The following is a 21,490-nucleotide window of genomic DNA, read 5'->3' as shown; positions in this document are numbered from 1 at the left end:
AATCCCCGCCGCCCTCCGCGCGTAGTTCCTGCCGCCGGGCCGCGAACCAGGGGCCCGGAACGCTGCCCAGCCTTCTCCGCCCTCCTCGCCGTGACGAATCGGCGCCCGACTGCCACGGGATCCAAATTGCAAGAGTCCGGTGGAACCGTGGCGCCTGGAAGAGAAAAAAAAATATTATTATTATTAATCTTTGGTTGCATCAAGCCTCGCCGCGTCCTCGCTGGAAGGGGCTGTTCGTCTGAGGAGAGCCGGCCGCGGCCCGCCGAGAAATCCCGGAGCGTGTGGAAAGTGCGAGCGCGGAAGCACCGGCGCGAGGGGCGGGGCGAGCGCGGGACAAAGGGAAGCGAAGCCGGAGCTGCGGGCGCCTTCTCGGCCCGCGGGTGAGTGTTTCCAAGTGGGCCCGACCCGGTCGGGGTGGGTGGCGGGAGCTGTGGCGTTTCGGTTTGGCGGGACCCCGAGTTCCCGCGGGGTGCTGGGGTTGGTTCGGGCTCGGCTGCGAGGCGGGAGCTGGGGGGGTGGGGGTGGGGCCGGTGCGGCCTCTTGTAAGGCCTAGCGGTGGCGGGGTGGCGGGGTGGCGGGGGAGCCCTTATCCGGGACAGCTCCTCGGAGGCGCCGCTCGTCCCTTTCACGCTGGACTCCCGAGCCCGGCCGAGCACCGATGCCCAACCCCCTGCAGGGGAGTTGTCAGAAAAGCTCATCCTCCGCTAAAAACTCAAAAGCAAAGGCCTTCTGGGGAGCCCTCCGGGCGAGGCCACTTGGAAGGTGGTTCCCTTTGGGTCCAGACAGCGCCCTAAAAGACTCCCGGGGTGGCCTGGAGTGAGGCGTGAACTCCGAGATGGGGTTGGGTTGGGTTTGAACCCACCTCTGGCAAGTTCTGGGTCTATATGGCTTTAGACACTTAACCTTAATAATCCGCCCTGAGACTTCCTTTGTAAAAATGGGGACAAGCCATACGCATCTGTCTGGTTAGGGTCATTGTGACTAGTGATCCAAACTGCGTAAGGTAAACCGAGTTCCACGCCAGGCACTGTGGTTAGATCCACCGTCAGATTATTCTTAGCACAGGGGAGCAGTCATTTGTAAGTATTAGCCGTGGAGTGTAAAGGGACCTTGTTAACAGTTTCTGTCGGGGCTCCCCACAGCAAGGCCTACTGGGTGTCTTAAGGGAAAAGTGTTTGTTTTTACATGATGTTGGATGAAAGTACTCCAGCAGGCATAATTTATTCACCTTCTTTCTAAAAAAAAATAAATAAATAAATTTTCATCTCTTTCTACGTTATTACCATGCGTGGTGTATGTTGAGGAAGGGACGAGCTCGCATCTGTCCCTGCTGTGAGCTGGTAATACCAGGAGCAAATTTATGAAGAATTGAGTTAGGTTTGAGCAGTACAGTAGTAAATTGGACCATCCCTCCTGGCTTGCAAGTCAAAGCCCAGCCATATCGGCATGTTGTGTGAGGGAAAGTGTTATTGATACTTGTAAACCATATAGGAACACGGAGACGATGCAAGTAATTCTTCCTAGATTATTTGTCAAGGAAGTTCCTGAGATAATTTCTGAAATGGGCTGTAAAGGAACAATAAGTCATCTAAGTAGACTCTGGAAATTTGTTCCAACACTTATGAAACTATTTACCAATAGAAGAGAGTGTACAATTTCTTACCGTACCCGGGTTATCTGTTCACACTGCCTCCAAGAATAAGTCACTGCTCTGTTTCAATAAAAGATGCCCCCTAAATAAGGCAGAGCTTCTGGTCAGGAATTATTTGTTGTATCTGGTAGGCCTTGTTGGGGATCACCCTGATAATACATCACATTCTATTGTCATTATTTTTTTTTAATCAGTCTAAGTAAACGTTTGCATGGCATCAGCAAAATGTTTTCCATACAAGACGTGGCTCAAATATCATAAGCAAAAACCTAAAAAATCCATCTCTAATATAACTCTAAATTTCCCAGTGATTTATCTTCATCATTTAATTCTGATCAGTCAAATGACTACAAGAATTAGTTTTAAAAATGCAAAAGGCTTGATTACTAGCAATTAACAGTGAAGTAATTTTGCTCAGAAATACCAAACTACCCTATTCTTTAGGAAAACATTCTCTTATGCTTGCTGAGTTTTGATTCTCTTTTTTTTTCTTTTTTTTCTTTTTTTTTATTTTAGTGTCTCAGATTCATTCTTAAGGAACTGAGAACTTAATCTTCCAAAATGTCAAGTAAGTTTCAATTTTTATATTTATCAATCTGTGTTAATACGAGACTAATGCCCTAGCAAATGGGAATTCCAAAATACTCTCTCTTTTTTTTTTCTTCAAAACAGGACCATTGGTAGTTTTGTTGCATAGTATTATATCTCAGTTGTTTACAAGAAGTTATTTATTTTCTTTCAAACAGAAAGACCATCTTATGCCCCACCTCCCACCCCAGCTCCTGCAACAGTAAGTTTTAATTTTCTTGTTAATGTAATAGCCAAGTCTGGCCTTGATACAAAAACCCAGATGTCTTCCAGTGACAGTCACTCAGTCATCACAGCCACAGACTAGAAGTTTAGCTAAAAACCGGCACTTCCTACAAAATAAAATAATTCTTTTCATCCTACCTCGAACCAAACCCAACATTTAAAAATACACACCATGAGCCTCCAACCTCCTGTGCTCTGCTTTTTCCTAACAGGAAATAAGTGAAACACTTCTTGTTGATAGTTTTCCCTGCTGAGGACTCTTTAAGTTGATATGGAGTAAATGCTCATACCAGCATTATTGGTTCCTTTTTGTTGTTGTTGTTTGTAAACCTAACCTTCAGCTGGTTAACTTTTTCTCTCACTGCAAGGGCTGGGGAATGAAGCTCGGTGGCAGAGCATGTGCAAGACCCTAGACCCCAGCAACACAATTTTAACTTTTGTCTGTATATAAAATTTTCGCGTTAAATAAAGTTCTAGTTCTGAAGATAACTACACTCACCATAAATCTTATTTTCAAGCTGCTCAAGCAAGGGTTTCATTATCCACGGGTCAGATCTTGCTATCGGATTTTGTTCTTCTCCATAAATTATAACAATTTGCCAGCGGATCTGTTTCAAAGTGTCTAATGGTTGTGAACCCAGCAAACTCTAGCCCAGCTTGATCAGCATGTAAAATAATTGTCCAGTCCACGATTCAGACTTAGCAACAGCAGTGGATGCCCTTGTTGAAATGCAGAGATGGCTTTCTTACTGCTTTAAAACAGAAGCAACAACAGCAAAACCACTTAACCATATCCTACAGAATCAGAACCAGGATTGTTTTGATTTGTTTTGTTTTGTTTTGAGACAGGGTCTCTATGTAGCCCAGGCTGGCTTCGAAATGATGATCCTTCCTTCTGCCTTGGCCTCCCAATGCTGGGATTATCAGCATGCCCAGCCCAGAACTAATCCTTTAATATCTGCTAGCTCTTCCTTCCATACCCTCTGCCAGCTAACTTCAGGCTAGGCTACTTTTATTACTAATGAGTTCCTGTGTCATTTTTGTTTTCTCCACTAGGTAACTAGTCTGATTTACTAACCTGTAGGTGAATGCATTTATCAACAGTTTGTTTTTCCTTAGATGATCTTTTTAAAAAGCTTATCATATATTCCTAAATTCACTTCATGTAACATACAGTCTGTATAGTTGCTTCCAGTAGACTGTAAAGTCTTGTGCTTCGTTATTTTTCTTTCTTAAAGAACATTTCTTACCACCATCTCCATCACATCACACTCATGGTTGGGTACAGGTTGAGCTGAGTGATTAAGAGTCTCACTCAAAATGGAGCAGGGCCCCTCAGCTTCAGAAATGGATAACTACAATATGCTAGGTTAATTCCTCTATTGTTCACATTATTGCTGCATATTGAACCTATGACTCATTCTTATGCAGTGTTTGGAGGTACCGCTTTATATAAATACTACCTCCAAGAGTGCACAGTAAACAAACTTGCTATTATTTTTTAAATAAAGATTCTCTTCTGAGTTTTTATACAAAGAAAGGGATTTTTTTAAAACACTCATCATAATTTCACATTTACACACAAAATCCAGAAACTAGGGATTATAAATCCAACAGAATAGATACTGAGTTAGTCTCTTTCTCTCTGTTTTTTTTTTTTTAATTCCATGGCTTTTACCACCATTACCACCACCCACTTCGTCCACTGCCACAGCTCACATGAAGCACTGCACGTGGGATGCGCCCTTCTTTCATCTGTGTTTTGCTACTTAAATATGCTTAATTTGCGTCATTTCTAACTATGTGGGCTATAAACTGATGACTTTGCTTCCCTCTAAAAAGTCTCCCATGTGCTGCCTGCTTGAATGTTTTTGGACACTAAGGATATATGCAATGCCATGGCTTGGGAAATGACATTTATTTTGTGACAGCTAAAGTTTAATGGGGATGTGTCGAGTGTACCTCTGTGTAGTTCAGGAGAGCTATGTTAATGCATGTAAAAATGGCATTGCTATCACTTGTTACGATTGAGTTTCACTAAGTAAACTACGCTTTGGTCGCTACTATATTCTTTTCATGCATTATGCTTTGATTTTATGAACATTGGATGTCATTGTATTAACTACAAGGCCACAATTACATAAGAACCCATTTGTGATTATATCAATACATAATTCACAAAAATCAAGAATTTTTTTGCTGTATTGAGCAGTTGTATTTGGAAAGGCTGAGAGACTTCAGGAAATCAGGTGAAAAAGAAAGTTCAAGTCTGTCAACTAAAAAAAGTAGTTCCCATTAAAATTAAATGCATAAACTGTTCATGATTACCTATGGAAGATGGATGAAAGAAGAGATGGAAGAGATAGCCTGTGAAAGAGTGACTGGGTTGAAGATCAGATAGTGCCCCAGTATGAAATCTATGCATTTCTTACAAGTCCTTGTTTTGAAGTCATGCATGTGAAATCCATTGAATCCAGCATATGTTCTTTTCTATTGGCAATTCCTGGCTTCCTGATTTGAGTCTCTTCTCATTTGTCACATAGAAAATTATTTAAAGTTGTCTTTGAAAAGCAGATCCATTTCTTGTTTTTGTTTTTAGTAAATGAATGCATTGGTGGCATCCACATAACTGTCAAATAAATCATGTTTCGTTTGCATGTAGTGTTTTCAGACTTGAGGTGTATCATACTTGAAGCTTTCCTATCTCAGACATCACAGATTGCTAAATTGTTATCTCATACTGTTGACCATGAAATAGTTGTAGATGTTTACAGCTGCAGTGTGATGCTTTCCTCAGAGCAAAACATACCATACTCCGTCTCAATTTCACAAGCATCCTAACACCCACCCAGGAAAAGAGGGAAAAAGAAGAAACACACACGCACACATGCATGCATATGCATACCTGCAGGCTGGTTTCTCAATGAAAAACAAAAAAAAAAAAACAACCTAATTTCCTCAACAACAAAAAGAACAATTGCCACACACTGTTGCTTGTTTAAATGCAGGTCGCTTTTGCATGCCATATGCAGATCATTTTTCATTTCTGTGTTTCCCTCGTTTGAGCTCATTTCTCATTCGTGTTTTTGTCTCATTTGTTTCCATCAGCAAATGCCCAGCACACCAGGGTTTGTGGGATACAATCCATACAGTCATCTCGCCTACAACAACTACAGGCTGGGAGGGAACCCGGGCACCAACAGCCGGGTCACGGTAGGAGAATCAACTATTACAGCCTCCGGCAAACAACTGGAATTGACCAGAAATGCCTCCAGAGTTAGGTTCTTTTGAATCAGAAGCACAGCCATTTAAAAAATTTAACCTGACTTTTCAATTATTTTGTACAGTCTTAACACTGAAAAAAAAAAAAAAGTGCAGTCTGGATATGTACCTGGAAGAAAAGAAATCCATTCTGTTTGGTGATCAGTAGGGTTACAGTCTTGGACACTTAGTGCTCATACTATATATGTAAGCAAATCTAAAATTCTTTTGGTTAAAATACTCTATGACATGAAGAGTGTCTTTCATTGCTTAAGGTAGTTGGCGTTATTCTCTAGGACAGAGTTTGTTAAGGAGCACGAGGACTCTTAGACCTGGCTTTGTCTGGACTAGAAAGCTTTTGACAGACCTGCCTGCCCAAACTTCTACACTTAGTATTTGTCTTTTGGATTTAATCATTGACGTGTCTGAAACTCACTTCTTTCCAGTTTAATACAGAAAAAAGATCTTACTGCCACCTTAAGGAATTTCAGAATATAACTTGGATTAATTTCATGTATTAAAGAAGTACAACTAGAGGTCCCTTTCCAACCCACTGTAGACGATGACCCTTAAAACTTGGAATATTTAATTTCAGTAATCCAACTAAGATCATCAAAATTGGATATATACTTCAAAGCTTTTATTTTTAAATTATCTTAAACTCCAAGGAAATTAAGATAATAAATCCAAAAGTCAAATACCTCCATTAGAATACGGTATTGGTGGGAATATATATAATGCAGAATGGCTGTAAACGTTTTAGTATTTGGTTTTCATTTGCTGTATTCATTTAAAAAAAAAGAAATGTAACTTTAAAAAAAACCCTCTCACCCTGTAGTAAAGCTATAGCTGAAAAGTCGTCACTATCAAACTGTGTGTCTATCTTGGTAAGCATATTGCTTAGCTTGATAGGTCTTGTTTGTCTAAATTTTTCATTGTTTCTGCATAATTTGTACTTCATAAGCATATCAAGTTCTGTGTTCCATACGTATTTCACAGTTTTTTAAAAGGCTTCTGACAAAATATGTTTATGTGTGCATTGTGCAGTGCGCATCCTGGCCTAAATGTGATGTTTCACAGGCGTAATGGGTGGCAGGGTTATTATATGATAAAGAATACTACAATAAAAAAAGAATACTGTAATTTACATGGCAAGCAGGGCTAGTTTGGGGTCATTTGTATTAATGCAGAAGTGCCCTGATGGGCATCATGTAAGAATTAGGTTCTGAATAGCTCCATACAGTCAGCTCGTGGTGGCCACGCTAGACGAACAGGAGTGATCCTAGCGTAATTTGGGTTTGGGTTTGTATGAACAGCCAGTTTTTTATTTGTACATAGCTGTGAGACTTCTCAGGTGATACAAAGTAAGGTCATTCAGTGGAGACCTTACTAGAAAAAGGAGGGAGGACTCCTTGTCTGGGCCTGGCTTGGTCATCTGTTTCAGCCCGTTCCCTCCTGTGGAACATAAGAACTCAGAAATGGGAGTGAGCTCCAGTCTTCAGTGCAGGAGAGTGGTTAGGAGTGAGAGGTCTGGGGGTGTGTTCCTTGTAGTTTCCCCCTTGTGTTATTGTCCTTTTGTCCTGTTACCACCAGACTGCTAGAAGCCCATAGGGGCTTGCATTCTCTGTTACCCCAGTTGCTGATAAAAAGTATTGGTAGGGAATGACCCCAGTGATGCACTACTTTGTGGGGAATCTGTCTATAAATAGCTATAGCGATTTGTGAATAATTCTGGGAAACCCTAAGCAAGGGCCTTGTTCCATGTGGGTAGTTTTCAGATAATAAAGCACTTAGGTACCAGATTGAGAGCTTTAGTGGACTCAGGACAGCTTTAAGCACAGCCCTCGCCTTTGCTCAGATAACAGTTCACGTCCTCTAATACACAGACTGAGACAAAATAGTAAAAGCAGCCTAGTTCTTGCTAGTGGAAATCTTTTCTCCAAAAGAAAATCCTTGTATAAGACCTTACCAGAGAAACAGCTAGGAATTGATAAAGAAACAACAAAAAAAGCCTTTTGTGCTATCCAAGATGAATTCATCACAAAATCATGGACTTTATCCACAGATTGACTAGGACCTAAGTCTTAGATAAGAACAGTTTTAACAAGCATAAGTATTTGCTTCCACCCCCTCCAATTCATTGCAAATGGGAAGACAGAAATTGGAAGGATGGAGAATTGGTGCAACAGGTGGGTTTCCCGATAGCAACAAGGAAAGATCCTCATCAACAAAGCAAAGTAGAATTCTCTAAAACATGCTCCCTGGTCGCTCAGTGAAAAAGTCAAGTGTAGTCTTTTCATACTCAGGAGCACAGCACAGCTCAGCGCACAGCGGCTGTTTCCAGTTGAGTCATAACAAGAAAGGAGTAAATAAAGTGTGCCCGCTGCAGAGTAGAGAAGTGTTTGGGCCGTTAGATGTCTGAGATGTTAAACAAACTAGTGATATGTGATGAGAAAATGCTTAAGGATCCCCAAATCAACTGGAATTTAACTTTATTATTCTTAGGGAATGGTGGGAGCATTGTTTCATGTTGTTGTTTTGTTTTGTTTTTATTTGTAAACTGACAGTGTAATAATAATTTCAGTATTATCTGGGTACCTTTCTTTGGGAAAGGAGTGAATTAGCAAACCTATTAATGTTGTAAAATGTGATGCTTTAGCAAACATGAGCAAATATTACTAAACTTTTTAAAGTGTTTTAATTCATACTTAAAGCTTAAAAAGTACACATTAGATTTTTTTTACCTATTAACAACATTTTGGGCCGGGCGTGATGGATCACGCCTTTAATCCCAGCACTAGGGAGGCAGAGGCAGGAGGGTCGCTGTGAGTTCAAGGCCAGCCTGGTCTACAAAGTGAACCCAGGACAGCCAAGGCTACACAGAGAAACCCTGTCTCCAGAAAGAAGAAAAAAAACACGACTTTATCTTTTTTTTTTTTTTTTTGTAACCCACTTTGTGTTCTAATAGTTTGTGTGGGGTCTGAGTTAAAAATGTTTTCTAATCACTTCCTGTGTTTAGAAACAGGCTTACCATGACTCTGATCCTTAGGACTCCTGTGAGCCGAGATGCCTGCTTCCCTGAGTGGCTACTCTAACCACTGTGACAGTTGCCCCCGTGTTTCATTTTATTCCCTTGCCCACTGCTGGCTAGATCTCTCTGTGGGTCAGAGCAGCAAGAATTTGCCAGTGTGTGTTTTGATAATTAGTCTAAAGCAAGCAGTCCTCTTCCCCATTCTGGCAGAGAGGATCAGGATCAGGGTCTCCCGCCACATCAGGGGCAGGTGTAGCATGCTATTTACTTATTTTGGCTCCTTCACCAGAGTAGTGATGATATAAAGAGGAGATAGAAAAGGTCAGAACCAGGTGCCCTGGGAACAGCAAGCAGCTTTATATGGGGCATCTGCTAAAAGTCACCTGGTGCCTCCTTGCCTGTCTCCTCACATGGACAGGACCTCAAGCTCTGATGGCCTCCATTTTTACTTTTTCCTCTCAACCAAGTTCAATACCTTTTTGAAAAAATTTTATCCCTTTTTCTTGTATTTTTCTTTCTTTCCCTGTGTGCTTTGCCTTTCTTTTCTACAAAAGCAATGCTGAGGAATGGGCCTCAAAAGCAGCAGAAGCAAGGCACAGAGTTCTTAAGACGCTTCCTTATTTCTGTGGCCATCTGACTGAAGACAAAAGGATGACTTCAGTTCGCACCTTGATCCCCTGTAAGAAAACCACTGCCCCAAGACTGCAGAGATGTAAAACAGAAAGCTACAAGATAATATAAAGCCTTAAGACAAGTAGTCTATTTCTAAAAGAAATCTTTTTTCTTTCTTTTTTTTTTTTGTTTGTTTGTTTTGTTGTTGTTGTTGTTGTTGTTGCTAGATTTCTAGTTCCCTCCTGTTTCCTACTGGTGCTCTTTCTGACCTAGGAGGTGCCTTTCTGTTGTTGGTAGGGGTGCATTCCTGTAGTGATAGCAGGGTCCCCTGTAGCCAGTGTGTGTGTTAAGTGCTCAGTGTTGAGAGTGCACAGGTAATCTAGTGTTGACTGCATGCATAATGGCAACTGAGCAAAAGAAAAGGATCCAGGTAATGTTCTAAATGTAAGGCGTTTGACATATAACTCCATTTTCAGTGTGTGGAATACTGTATAATATTTTATTCTTGCAGCAATAAACTGCTAAGTAAAACATTAAATATTTTGTGTTTAAAGTCATTTTCTTTTGATATAAACATTTCTGAATTTGCAGTGATACCTATTTTCTTTGGAGAACATAAGAATCTTGTATCCATGGACGAGTAGAAGAAAGACGCATTAGACTTTTTAAGGGACTTTCTTTTCAGGTGGTAGTGACCTCCTTGCAACTGAGTAATGAATGTGTCTCACTCTTTTACAGGCATCCTCCGGCATTACGATTCCAAAGCCTCCAAAGCCACCAGATAAGCCGCTGATGCCCTACATGAGGTACAGCAGAAAGGTGGGTGCTGACCTTACTGGCCTCATGTGCAGTTTCGAGCTGGCTTGGAGTCTTCCTTACACATATTTGATAGGGTGTAATTTAAAAACCCGTACATTGGGGCTGGGGAGATGGCTCAGCGGTTAAGAGCACTGACTGTTCTTCCAGAGGTCCTGAGTTCAATTCCCAGCAACCACATGGTGGCTCACAACCATCTATAATGTGATCTGATGCCTTCCTCTGGCCTGCAGATGTACATGTATATATAATAATAAATAAATCTTAAAAAAAAAAACCATACATTTTTAAGTGGTTCGTTCTGATTTCAGAATTCCAGAGCTCAAATGCAAGAGGAACATGATTAAGTAAACTGCTAAAATCTTTAAAGAGATTAGTCGATAGCCATGAAAGTGACATCTTTGGGGGAATACTGAAAGACTTGAGAAGACTGTTAAGTAGAAAGAGAATGGAATAAGTATAATAAAAAATACTTTGATCACAATTACTGCATGTTTGATAGTATGATGCCATTGGGTTATGCAAATTAACTACTTCTAAATTTACTTGCACAATTAGAGACATAGTCTTAACAGTTCACTTAATTCACTACGAGTGTTTACAGTGATTATAGATGTTCTTAGTAGCCGGGCGTGGTAGCGCACACCTTTAATGGATCGCTGTGAGTTCAAGGCCAGCCTGATCTATAAAGCAAATCCAGGATAGCTAAGGCTACACAGAGAAACCTGTCTAGAAAGAAGGGGAAAAAAAGATGTTCTTAGTTTAATCAGGTTGAAGTATTTGAGTAAAATGACATGGCATATGAGGTTCTGAAGGGCAGAGATGAGATGAGGCAAGCCAGCTGTGTTGGCAGGTGTGAGGCCAGCTGATTGGCGCATACACGTTTGATGCTGTTTCTCTGCTTTGTTTGTATTTAAAAGTTTCCATATTAGGGTATTTTTAAATGACAACACTTAGGCATTAATGTTGAGTTTTCAACTGTTGCCTTTTTAAGGTCTGGGACCAAGTAAAGGCTTCCAACCCTGACCTAAAGCTGTGGGAGATTGGCAAGATTATTGGTGGCATGTGGCGAGATCTCACTGATGAAGAGAAACAAGAATATTTAAACGAATACGAAGCAGAAAAGGTAAGAAGAGGACCGCCTTGCTTGTTCTTATAAAAGAAACAGCGGGACCAGGAAGCTGAGACAGCACTGAAGTTCTGCCCACCAGGCTGCACTCACCTGAGCCACACCTCCCAACGCCTGCTTCACCTCCTGCCCTGACGTTCAGGTGGAAGATGGAGGCGCAGGCGGCAGCCTGTAGAATGCACGTTATAAAACCAACACCCCTTTGAATTTCAGATAGAGTACAATGAGTCTATGAAGGCCTATCACAATTCCCCTGCATACCTTGCGTATATTAATGCAAAGAGCCGTGCAGAAGCTGCATTAGAGGAGGAAAGTCGACAGAGACAGTCTCGCATGGAGAAAGGAGAACCTTACATGAGCATTCAGCCTGCAGAGGACCCAGATGGTAAGGGGGCGCGGGGCTTTGCATTCTCTCTGGGTTAACAGAAGATACATCATAATGTGAGGCTTTTGGTCCTTTAAATGAAAAAGCATAATTTTGTTTTGTTTTTGTTTTTGTTTTTTTTCCAGACAGGGTTTCTCTGTAGCCTTGACTGTCCTGGACCAGGCTGGCCTCGAACTCACAGCAGTCCTCCTGCCTCTACCTCCCAAGTGCTGGGACTAAAGGCGTGTGCCACCACATCCAGCAGAAAAAGCATAACTTTAAGCCTTTTCAATAATAAGAAAATTGTATATGACTTTCTCATGGGAAAAAAAATACCCTTTACAGTGTGGAAAATTATTAAGGGGGGGAAAAGCTGTAGTCTTTTCCAAAGTCTTTGTACTGAGGATAAAAGATTTGTTTGGTTTTTCAAGACAGGGCTTCACTGTGTTGCCCAGATTTATCTTGAATGGATTCTCCAATCTGAGCTTCCAAATTTGGGGATTACATGTTTTTGCTGACACACCCTACCTAACCTGGCAACATGTATGATTTCTTTTTTTTTTTGGTCACAATTGAGATTTTTTTTTTCCTTTTAACTTCTGGATGGCTGGTTGGTATTTGGTTTTGGTTTTTTTAGATAAGGTATCTATATAACCCTGGCTGACCTGGAGCTCACTATGCATTCCAAAGTGGCCTGGAACTCAAGAGCTCTGCCTCCCTCTGACTCAAATGTGGGGATTAAAGGTGTGAGCCACCACACCCTGCTTCTTTTCTAAAAAGTTAAATACCTTCCAGTTAGAGCCAGTCTTTTTTTTTTTTTTTTAATGTGTGTGTGTAGGAGCCTGTAGGTTTATACATTTGGGTGCAGTGCCTGAGGATATATGTCAGATCCTCTGGGCCAGGAGTTCCATCCAGGGGGCTGTGAGCTCCTAACATGGGTGCTGGGAACTAAACTCTAGAAGCTCTGTACATGCTGACACACTGCACACAGCTGGCCAGCTTCCTAATTAAGCTTCCATATGCAGATTGCCATCCTGGCCCTCTGCAGCTAGGCAGAGTCTGGAGCTGCAAGGGGCCTGAGAGATCCACCTCCACTTACAGCATGTCATCCACACACTGGGCAAATATTTGCTCTTCCTGTGTCTGCTGCGTTGTGGACAGGATTGGAAGCAGTAACCACCAGCTGCAAAGCCACCAAGAGTATAATATAAAATTACACTTTTGAAAATACCAGAGGAAATTCTTGAGAACTTTAGAGTGATAATAGTGAAGGAGGAGTAATGACACCAAAAGACATGAATAAATTTAGCTAAATAAGAGGAAGAATCAGGAATGAACTTCAGAAGGATCCATTAGAGTTACTAGCAAAAATTCTCAGAAATGCAACAGAATATAGTAAAACGTGGACTAGAAACAGAAATTGGGTGTAAGCAGAATTAGCATTGCTAAAGGTATATATACAGACTTTAATTACCCAGGTGATGTGATGCAAGAAAAACATGAACAAAGCAATAGAAGGTGAAGTCTGCAAGTAACTGGAAGAGTGAAGACCAAAACAGTAGAAGCAAAGGTTAGCAGCATAGAGGACATATGTAGAAAATAAAAATTTTCCTAAGCAAAATAATAGCAGGAACTAAGTTTGAGAGGCTTCTACATTAACATGAAATGTAATCATTAAAGCCAGGTGTGGTATCACATGCCTTTAAATCTAAGCACTTGGGAGGCAGAGGCAGGAGGATGGCTGAGTTCAAAGCCAGCCTGGCCTACAAAGGGAGTCCAGGACAGCCAAGGCCACACAGAGAAACCCTGTCTCAAAACCCCACCCGATCCCATCCTCCCCCCCCCCCAAAAAAGAAAGTATAGGATAGTGGTTTTCAACTTTCCTAATGCTACAACCTTTAAATACAGTTCCTCGTGTTGTGGTGACCCCCCCTTCCGTAAAATTATTCTCATTGCTACTTCATAACTCTTAACTTTGCTGCTATTATGAACTGTTATGAAATACCTAATATGCAACCCCTGTGCAAAGGTCATTACACAACACAGACACGGGGTCACACAGCACAGTTGGGACCACTGCCTTAGAAGGACTTGAGAGGTAGAAATGTACAGAAAACCAAGAGATGGAACCTATTTCCATCAGGGCAGCAGCCACTGACATCTCAGAGGGGCCTGTCAGAAGGTCCACAGAGAGCATCGTGTGCAGCATGCAGGCCTCTGTGTGGAGCAGGGTTTCTTTCTTAAAGCATAGTCCCTGCACCTCTATGAGACACTAAGATGAGGTGGTTCAGAGACACACTTTGTTTTGATCTATATTAGAAGAAAAACTTACTTTGATGAGTTACAGTAAAGAAAACTATTAAGTAGATGCTAGTACAGATTGCTGCCAAATATGTGAAGGTGATGGAGCAAGATAAAGGAAACACTCTTGTGTTATTAGAAATAAACACACATGCTGGGTATGGTGGTACATTGTTATCCCAGCACACGAAAAACTAAGGCAGGAAGGCTGCTGCAACTTCAACGCCTGCCTGGGCTACACAGTGAAATTTTGTCTTTAAAAATAAATAAAAAGCACACATCCTACAGCTTGAGAGACAAGCAGCTAGCCTACCCAAAATGTGAGCTCCCAGGTCAGTGAGAGGCCTTGTCTTAAACAGATAAGGCGGAAAGAGAGGAAGACACTTGCCATCCTCCTCTGTTCTCCACATGTATGTGCACATGTGTGCACACCTGCAGTCCCATGTGCTCCATCACACACACCAAAAATAATACAACCTCCACCCATAACAAACATGTAACCCAAATGTGTACTTTATGTACCTAAGTCTGGGGGCACCTTTACACATTTAATAATAGCCATATATAAATTGGCAAATTTAAAAACAATTTAGGGCAGGCAATAGAGTTGCATGTCTTTAGTCCCAGCACTGGAGAGGCAGAGGCAGGCAGATCTCTGTGAGTTCCAAGCCCAACCTGGTCTACAGAGCGAGTTCCACGACAGTGAAGGCTACACAGAGAAACCATGTCTCAAAAAACAAAATTAATTAATTTAGAGTCAAGTGTCTGAGAGGGTATGTATGTGAGTGTGCGTGCGTGTAGGTTGTCATCTTCTCCAATCTCTGCCTTTTTTGATATGTTGGGTATGACTATACACTTATATTTCCCTTTCAGGTGCGTGTGAAGTTGAGGGTTGACATCAAGATGGCTTCCTAAATTGCTTCTCTTCTGCCTTATTTTGAGACAGTCTCTCTCTCTGAACCTAAAGCTTGCTATTTTAGCTAAAATGACCTTTGAGCCTCCAGAATCTGCCACACCCAGCTTTCACTTAGATTCTGGCTGGCATCTTCATGCTTGCCTGCAAACACTTTACCAAGTGAACCATCTTCCAGCCTTTAAATCAAGATGTTGTTTTTCTATAAGGTTAGTTTGGGTTGGCTCAGAGGTTTAGGGCACTGACTGCTCTTCCAGAGGTCCTGAGTCCAATTCCCAAAAACTATATGGTGGCTCATAACCATCTATAATATGATCTGGTGCCCTCTTCTGGCCTGCAGGTATGCATGCAGACAGAGCATTCATACATAAATAAATCTTTTTTTCTTTTTCTTTCCCTTTTTTTTTTTTTTTTTTTTTTTTTTTTTTTTTTTTTTTTGGTTTTCCGAGACAGGGTTTCTCTGTGTAGCTTTGGCTGTCCTGGACTCCCTTTGTAGATCAGGCTGGCCTCCAACTCACAGTGATTCGCCTGCCTCTGCCTCCTGAGTGCTGGGATTAAAGGTGTGCGCCACCACCGCTCAGCTTTTCCTTTTTTTTTTTTTTTTTTATTTAAGATTAGTTTGGGTCTTTACCATTTTTTAATGTGATAAAACATAAATACTACCTGGAAAACTAAATACTGCTAGAGAAGGTATTCAGTTAATTTTACAAATGAATATTTTCATTAATTTTAACAACTATAGTAAAGATACCTTCTAGTTACAGTCCAGCATTTATCAAATGCCTTTGATAACTACCAGGAGAATGGGACATTTGGCAGAATTTCAAGTACTGCCATCACATGCAGGCTTTACATGGATCCCAGGGTAAAAGGCATATGTTGTTTGTGTTTTAACTAAATCTCAAAACACACATCATCCCTTAATGCAGTGGTTGTCAACCTTCATCAGTCCTTCAATACAGTTCCTCATGTTGTGACCCCAACCATAAAGTTATTTCATTGCTACTTCATAACTGTAATTTTGCTACTGTTATGAATCATAATGTAAATATCTGATATGCAGGACATCTGAGGATATGCAACCCTGTGAGGGGTGAGAACCACTGCCTTAGTAGCTTTCTGAGAACAACACTTAGGTAGGCTGTGTCTTCTGCCTCTGTGTAGTTCTTACAGACGGCCCTGGTACTAAACAAACCCACGTGCCAGGACACTGAGGGACACACTGACTAGGTAACTGCTTCTTAACATCGTTCTGGTTATGAATACTAGCCGCCTAATTTCCAGAAATTTTCCTTCCTTCCAGATTATGACGATGGCTTTTCAATGAAGCATACAGCCACTGCACGTTTCCAGAGAAACCACCGCCTCATCAGTGAGATCCTCAGTGAGAGTGTGGTGCCTGATGTGCGGTCAGTCGTCACAACAGCTAGAATGCAGGTCCTCAAGCGACAGGTCCAGTCCTTAATGGTGCATCAGGTAAGGACAGACAGCACTCACTAGGTGCTGTGGCTCTGCTACAGTCATAAGTCGACCTGTGAGGTAGTGTCACCTGTGCCTGGTTTGAGAAAGACTGAAAATTGTAATAGAACATTGTAGTGCAAGTATATCTGTTCAGAGATGGATGCAAAGTAAAGAATTTGAGGCATCCTATCAGCCTTTGCTGCATTACTATATAGTGTTTTCCACAAAGAATTTACTCATTAACATCTTATTAATCATAGTCATTTCTCTATGTTACATTTTTAAAATAATAGCTAGATTTTATACTAAATGACTTTTTTAATGCAAAGTTAGTGGCCTGGAGAGGTGGCTCAGTGGTAAAGAGCATGATCTGCTCTCCAGAGGACCTGGCTCAGTTCCCAGCACCCATGTGAGGTCCTCACAGCCCAGTCATCCTAGCTCCAGGGTTCCCAGCACCTTTCTGGCCTCCATGGGCACCTGCACTGGTGTGCATATCCTCACACCTCACATAATTTAAAATGTAAAATTATACTTGAAAGTATAAACTATTTAAAAATGGTGTAGTTTCCTGTGCTTTGAATCTGCTTTAGAGAAAACTTACAAGTATACATAATCTGGTCTGACACCTTGCAGCGGAAACTGGAAGCTGAGCTTCTTCAGATAGAGGAGCGACACCAGGAGAAGAAGAGGAAATTCCTGGAAAGCACAGACTCCTTTAACAATGAACTTAAAAGGGTATCCATTCTGTTCACTGACTACCTTTACTGTTTGCCTGTTGCCTTTTTCTTAGTAATGTTTCTATTGAGTGCTGGTCACGTTGGAACAGTACTCACATCTCAGCACAACTTGTACTGTCTTTATAAAATTATTCCCATTTTCTGGAAAAATTGCAATAAATCTACAGTGTCCTGGAGTGTATGTACAAGGACTAGGCCCACAGGTGATAGAGCCCTACAATGCTTTGTTCAAAAATCTTGGTGGTTGTGGATTTTATTTTCACATTACTGTAATTTATTCATAGATGCCTTCATTAGATGTAGTTATCAAAACAAGTAAATCATACCAGGCAGACGTAGCCTGGTCTACAGAGTGAGTCCAGGACCACATAGACAGACCCTGTCTCTAGAAAACAAAACAAAAGAATAAAAAAGTAGCCGGGCGGTGGTGGTGCACACCTTTAATCCTAGCACTCGGGAGGCAGAGGCAGGCAGAGCACTGTGAGTTTGAGGCCAGCCTGGTCTACAAAGCGAGTCCAGGACAGCCAAGGCTACACAGAAACCCAGTGGTGAGGGGGGGAGTAAGCCATGTGTTTGGTAGCTGAGGTGTGAGTGGGGAATCCTCAGGCTAGCCCAGCAGCTCCTGCCCCTCTGATGACTGATGGCTGCTAAAGCAGCTTTCTTTGTCATATACGGTTTCAGGACAAAGCACTGTTTTGGGTTTTTCCCCTCATGTAAATACCATATGTAAGCCAGGAAACCCTTTACCTGATTCCAAGGTTATAAGAAGAAAGCATTACTAAGAGTCCACTGATTTGTGTTTTACAACTAGTTGTGCGGTCTGAAGGTAGAAGTAGACATGGAGAAAATTGCAGCTGAAATTGCACAAGCAGAGGAACAGGCCCGAAAAAGGCAGGAAGAGAGGGAGAAGGAGGCCGCGGAGCAAGCTGAACGCAGTCAGGGCAACATGGCCCCTGAGGAAGAACAAGTGGCGAACAAAGCCGAGGAGAAGAAAGATGAGGAGAACATCCCGATGGAGACAGGTAACCGCCTCCTTGACACCCAGGAAGTGTGCGGGCCCTTAACAACTGGCTTCTGACTTTCCTTCTGGATGCTTTTCAGCGGCTGTCACTGTGTTGAGTCACTCTGTGACTTTCCAATCTGACACCCATAGTAGTCGCACTGACACTGCTGCTGGCATTGCAGCTCATCACAGTGGCGTCAGTCCCGCAGTGTGAGCTCTGGGTTAGTACCATGTGGGTGGGTGTGGTTCTGGAAACAGACAGGAGGGGCCTCTCGTTCCCTCATTTGAACAAGCGCCTGCCTCTATGAGTACATTCTGCTACTGGATTTGATTATTGATTGATTTGATTAAGGATCGATTATCAGGAGATAATAGTTTAACCCTTACGGCTACTATTTACATAAGATGTGATCATTGACCCCAAGATTTGTTGTCTTTGGTATTCTGGGATAGCATCGGGCAAAGTAAAGGCAATAAGTCATGTCTTTACCTGCATCCTACTGTAAGTAAAGTTTCACTGGATAGCCAACCTCACCCTAGAACAATGCTTTTTGATGTTGCTGAATAAAAGCATTCCTCAGGTTTCTTTTTATTTTTAAAGGTAAAACTTTGATTGATAATACTAATCAGGGCCGGGCGCACACCTTTAATCTCAGCACTCGGGAGGCAGAGGCAGGTGGATCACTGTGAGTCTGAGGACAGCCTGTTCTATAAATGAGTCCAGGACAGCCAGGGCTACACAGAGAAACCCTGTCTCAAAAAAAAAAACAAGAATAATTAATTAATCAATTAATTAAAATTTTTTAAAGATAATACTAATCAACCTGGTTATTCGTGGAGTTTTGAGGTCACCTTGCCTTCTGGCACTATTGACTCTGCCTAGTGGGTAAACAGGAGTAAGCCAAAGGTCATTAGGGAACACCAGCAGAGTCGCTAATACAAAATAGAAGGGATGTGGGCATACTTTGTACTCAAAAGGCAACTGCCTGGCCAATGTTTAATGGAACATCAGTATCTCTACCAGTTAAATATTGTACATTATTTAACTCACCAGGTTCATTTCAGACAGTCTAGTTTTAATCTTCATTGTCTGGGCCTCTTTCTGTTATGAACCTGTTTTTTACCAGAAATTTGGGGTTGGAGCACGTTTTTGTGGTTACAGCAGACGCGTGCAAATCAAAGTGCAGTTCTTTGCTTATTTTGCAGCCAGACTATGCTGAGTCTGTTTTGCTCCCAAATGAGGTCTGTCTTACTCTCACAGCACCTGGATGTTTACTTGGGTTCTGTCTTTTAGCTTAAGGAAAAGAAAAAGGAGGGGGAACTAAAGAAAAAAAAATTGGGGGGGGTTGTTTTTCAAGACAGTCTCTCTCTATAGTAGCCTTGGCTGTCCTAAACTCACTTTGTATACCAGGCTGGCCTTGACTCATAGCAATCCGCCTTCCTCTGCCTCCCAGTGCTGGGATTAAAGGCATGCGCCACCACTTCCGGTAAAAAAAAAATTTGAGATGTAAAAAACCTTGTGCCCTTTTTTTTTTTTTAAGGGGGGGTTGTTTTTTGGTGGGGGTGGTTTCAAGACAGGATTTCTCTCTGTAGCCTTGGTTGTCCTGGACTCACTTTGTAGACCAGGCTGGCCTCGAACTCAACTCACATCGATCGGCCAGCCTCTGATTACAGAGGAGAGTGCTGAGACTAAAGGCATATGCCACCACACCCAGCTAAACCTTGTGCTTTTAACTTCCTAAAGAAAATGGACTTGCTTTGCTTTGCTATTCTTTCTTTCTTTCTTTTTCTTTTTTTTTTTCTTTTGGTTTTTGGAAACAGGGTTTCTCTGTGTAGCCTTGGCTGTCCTGGACTCATTTGTAGACCAGGCTGGCCTTGAACTCACAGAGCTCCTGCCTACCTCTACCACACCTGAGGGAAGTGGACTTTCAACAAAGCATCTCATCCTCTCTCTGTGCTTTCATTTTGTTGTACTGTATTGCCCAGGCTGGCCTCAAACTCTTGGGTTCAAACAGTCTTAACATCAACCTCTGGGCAGCTGAAACTTCTGATGCCACTGCCCCTGGCTTACTTTTAATGTTACATTTAATCCAGTATGTTACAGTTAACCTAATACAGCCAAGCATTTAAGTGTTACTAACATTTTTTAAATTATTAACATTCTAGGCTAGAGCCCTGAGCTCATGTGTAAAAAGTAGGCGTGGTGGTACATTCTCATAATCCCACTCTGGGGAGACAGGGACAGGCAGAGCCCTCGGGCTCATTGGCTTGCCAGCCTGGCCTACTTGGTCACTTTCAGGTCAGTGAGAGATCCTGTCTCAAAGAGATGGCCAGTTCTTGAGGAACACAACATTTATGATCCTCCTCTGACCTTCACTTACACACACACACACACACCATAAGACTGTAACTGTCTTACATTCCTGTGGTCTTCCCTTGACCATCACGTACACACACATACACACACACACACACACACACACACACACACACACATACGACTGACACGACTGTAACTGTTTTGCATTCTTTTGTCAGAGCAAATCTTTGAAATCAAAGCTCAATTCTCACCACCAAGTGTTTGGTTTGTATTTAAATTTCATAAACCTGTAGATAAAAATGTAGATTTTTGTACCCTAACTTGTCTCAAATATGTTTAAAAATTCCTGAGTCATACTGGTCCATTTCGGGTGCTCATCCATGTGTGGCTGGTGTCTATCATATTGAACAGAACATCTGATGCCTTCAGCATAGTTAGAGTACATGTTTGTCTTGAAACTGACAGTAGCAACTATGTGATTACAGAGGAGGCACACCTTGAGGAAGCATCCGAGAGCCAGCAGAACGGGGAGGAAGGCACGTCTACTCCTGAGGACAAGGAGAGTGGGCAGGAGGGGGCTGACAGCATGGAGGTGGAAGGGACCAGCGATAGTAATACTGGCTCAGAGAGCAACAGCGCAACAGTAGAGGAGCCACCCACAGACCCCATGCCAGAAGACGAGAAGAAGGAGTAATGTTGCCTTGTTTTATGTGTCCTAAAACTTTTTTAAATGAAAAAAAAATGTTTTTTTGGTTTTAATGGTGTTATGTGGTCTGTGTATTAATTATTTCCTTTTCTATTGATAACCACCAAAGTCTTTTCAACTGTCAGCATCACAGCCTAAGCACTCACCTTCCTTAGCTTTGTGGAAATGGCTCTTGCCTTTGGATATTGTTGGTAGCTCTCACCTTCTGAAGCCTCAGAACTGAGATTAATCGAGAAGACACCCACCTCTTTTCGAGAATTACCTTTGATGCTGCAGAGTCTCCTCTTACAAATGCCTTCCTTCAGCTCTCTTGGGTGCTCACCAAAGCCATAGCTTTAACTCTTCCCAGCCCGTCCACAGCTTCCCGCGTCC

The 21,490-nt window shown here is 42.0% G+C and overlaps 1 protein-coding gene across 2 annotated transcripts; it reads left to right on the top strand.

Moving 5' to 3' along the window:
- The first annotated feature begins 240 nt into the window (after nt 1-240).
- SMARCE1 (SWI/SNF related BAF chromatin remodeling complex subunit E1) lies at nt 241-21,176 on the top strand. Of its 2 annotated transcripts, XM_084748743.1 has the most exons (11): nt 241-380; nt 2,168-2,219; nt 2,398-2,441; nt 5,573-5,677; nt 10,107-10,187; nt 11,179-11,310; nt 11,527-11,698; nt 16,195-16,367; nt 16,986-17,087; nt 17,901-18,111; nt 20,898-21,176. In XM_084748743.1, the coding sequence occupies exons 2-11, from the start codon at nt 2,213-2,215 to the stop codon at nt 21,104-21,106; spliced, it is 1,236 nt and encodes a 411-aa protein (XP_084604869.1). In that variant the 5' UTR covers nt 241-380; nt 2,168-2,212; the 3' UTR covers nt 21,107-21,176. The 2 variants fall into 2 exon arrangements, with proteins under 2 accessions (XP_084604869.1, XP_084604870.1); XM_084748744.1 differs by lacking the exon at nt 5,573-5,677.
- The last annotated feature ends 314 nt before the right edge of the window (nt 21,177-21,490 follow it).

The sequence above is a fragment of the Acomys minous genome (genome assembly GCF_964271855.1).
Source record: "Acomys minous genome assembly, chromosome: 12".
In the NCBI taxonomy this organism is placed as follows: domain Eukaryota; kingdom Metazoa; phylum Chordata; class Mammalia; order Rodentia; family Muridae; genus Acomys; species Acomys minous.
Note: the sequence above shows the minus strand (reverse complement) of the source record. Positions and strands in the feature narration are given on the sequence as shown.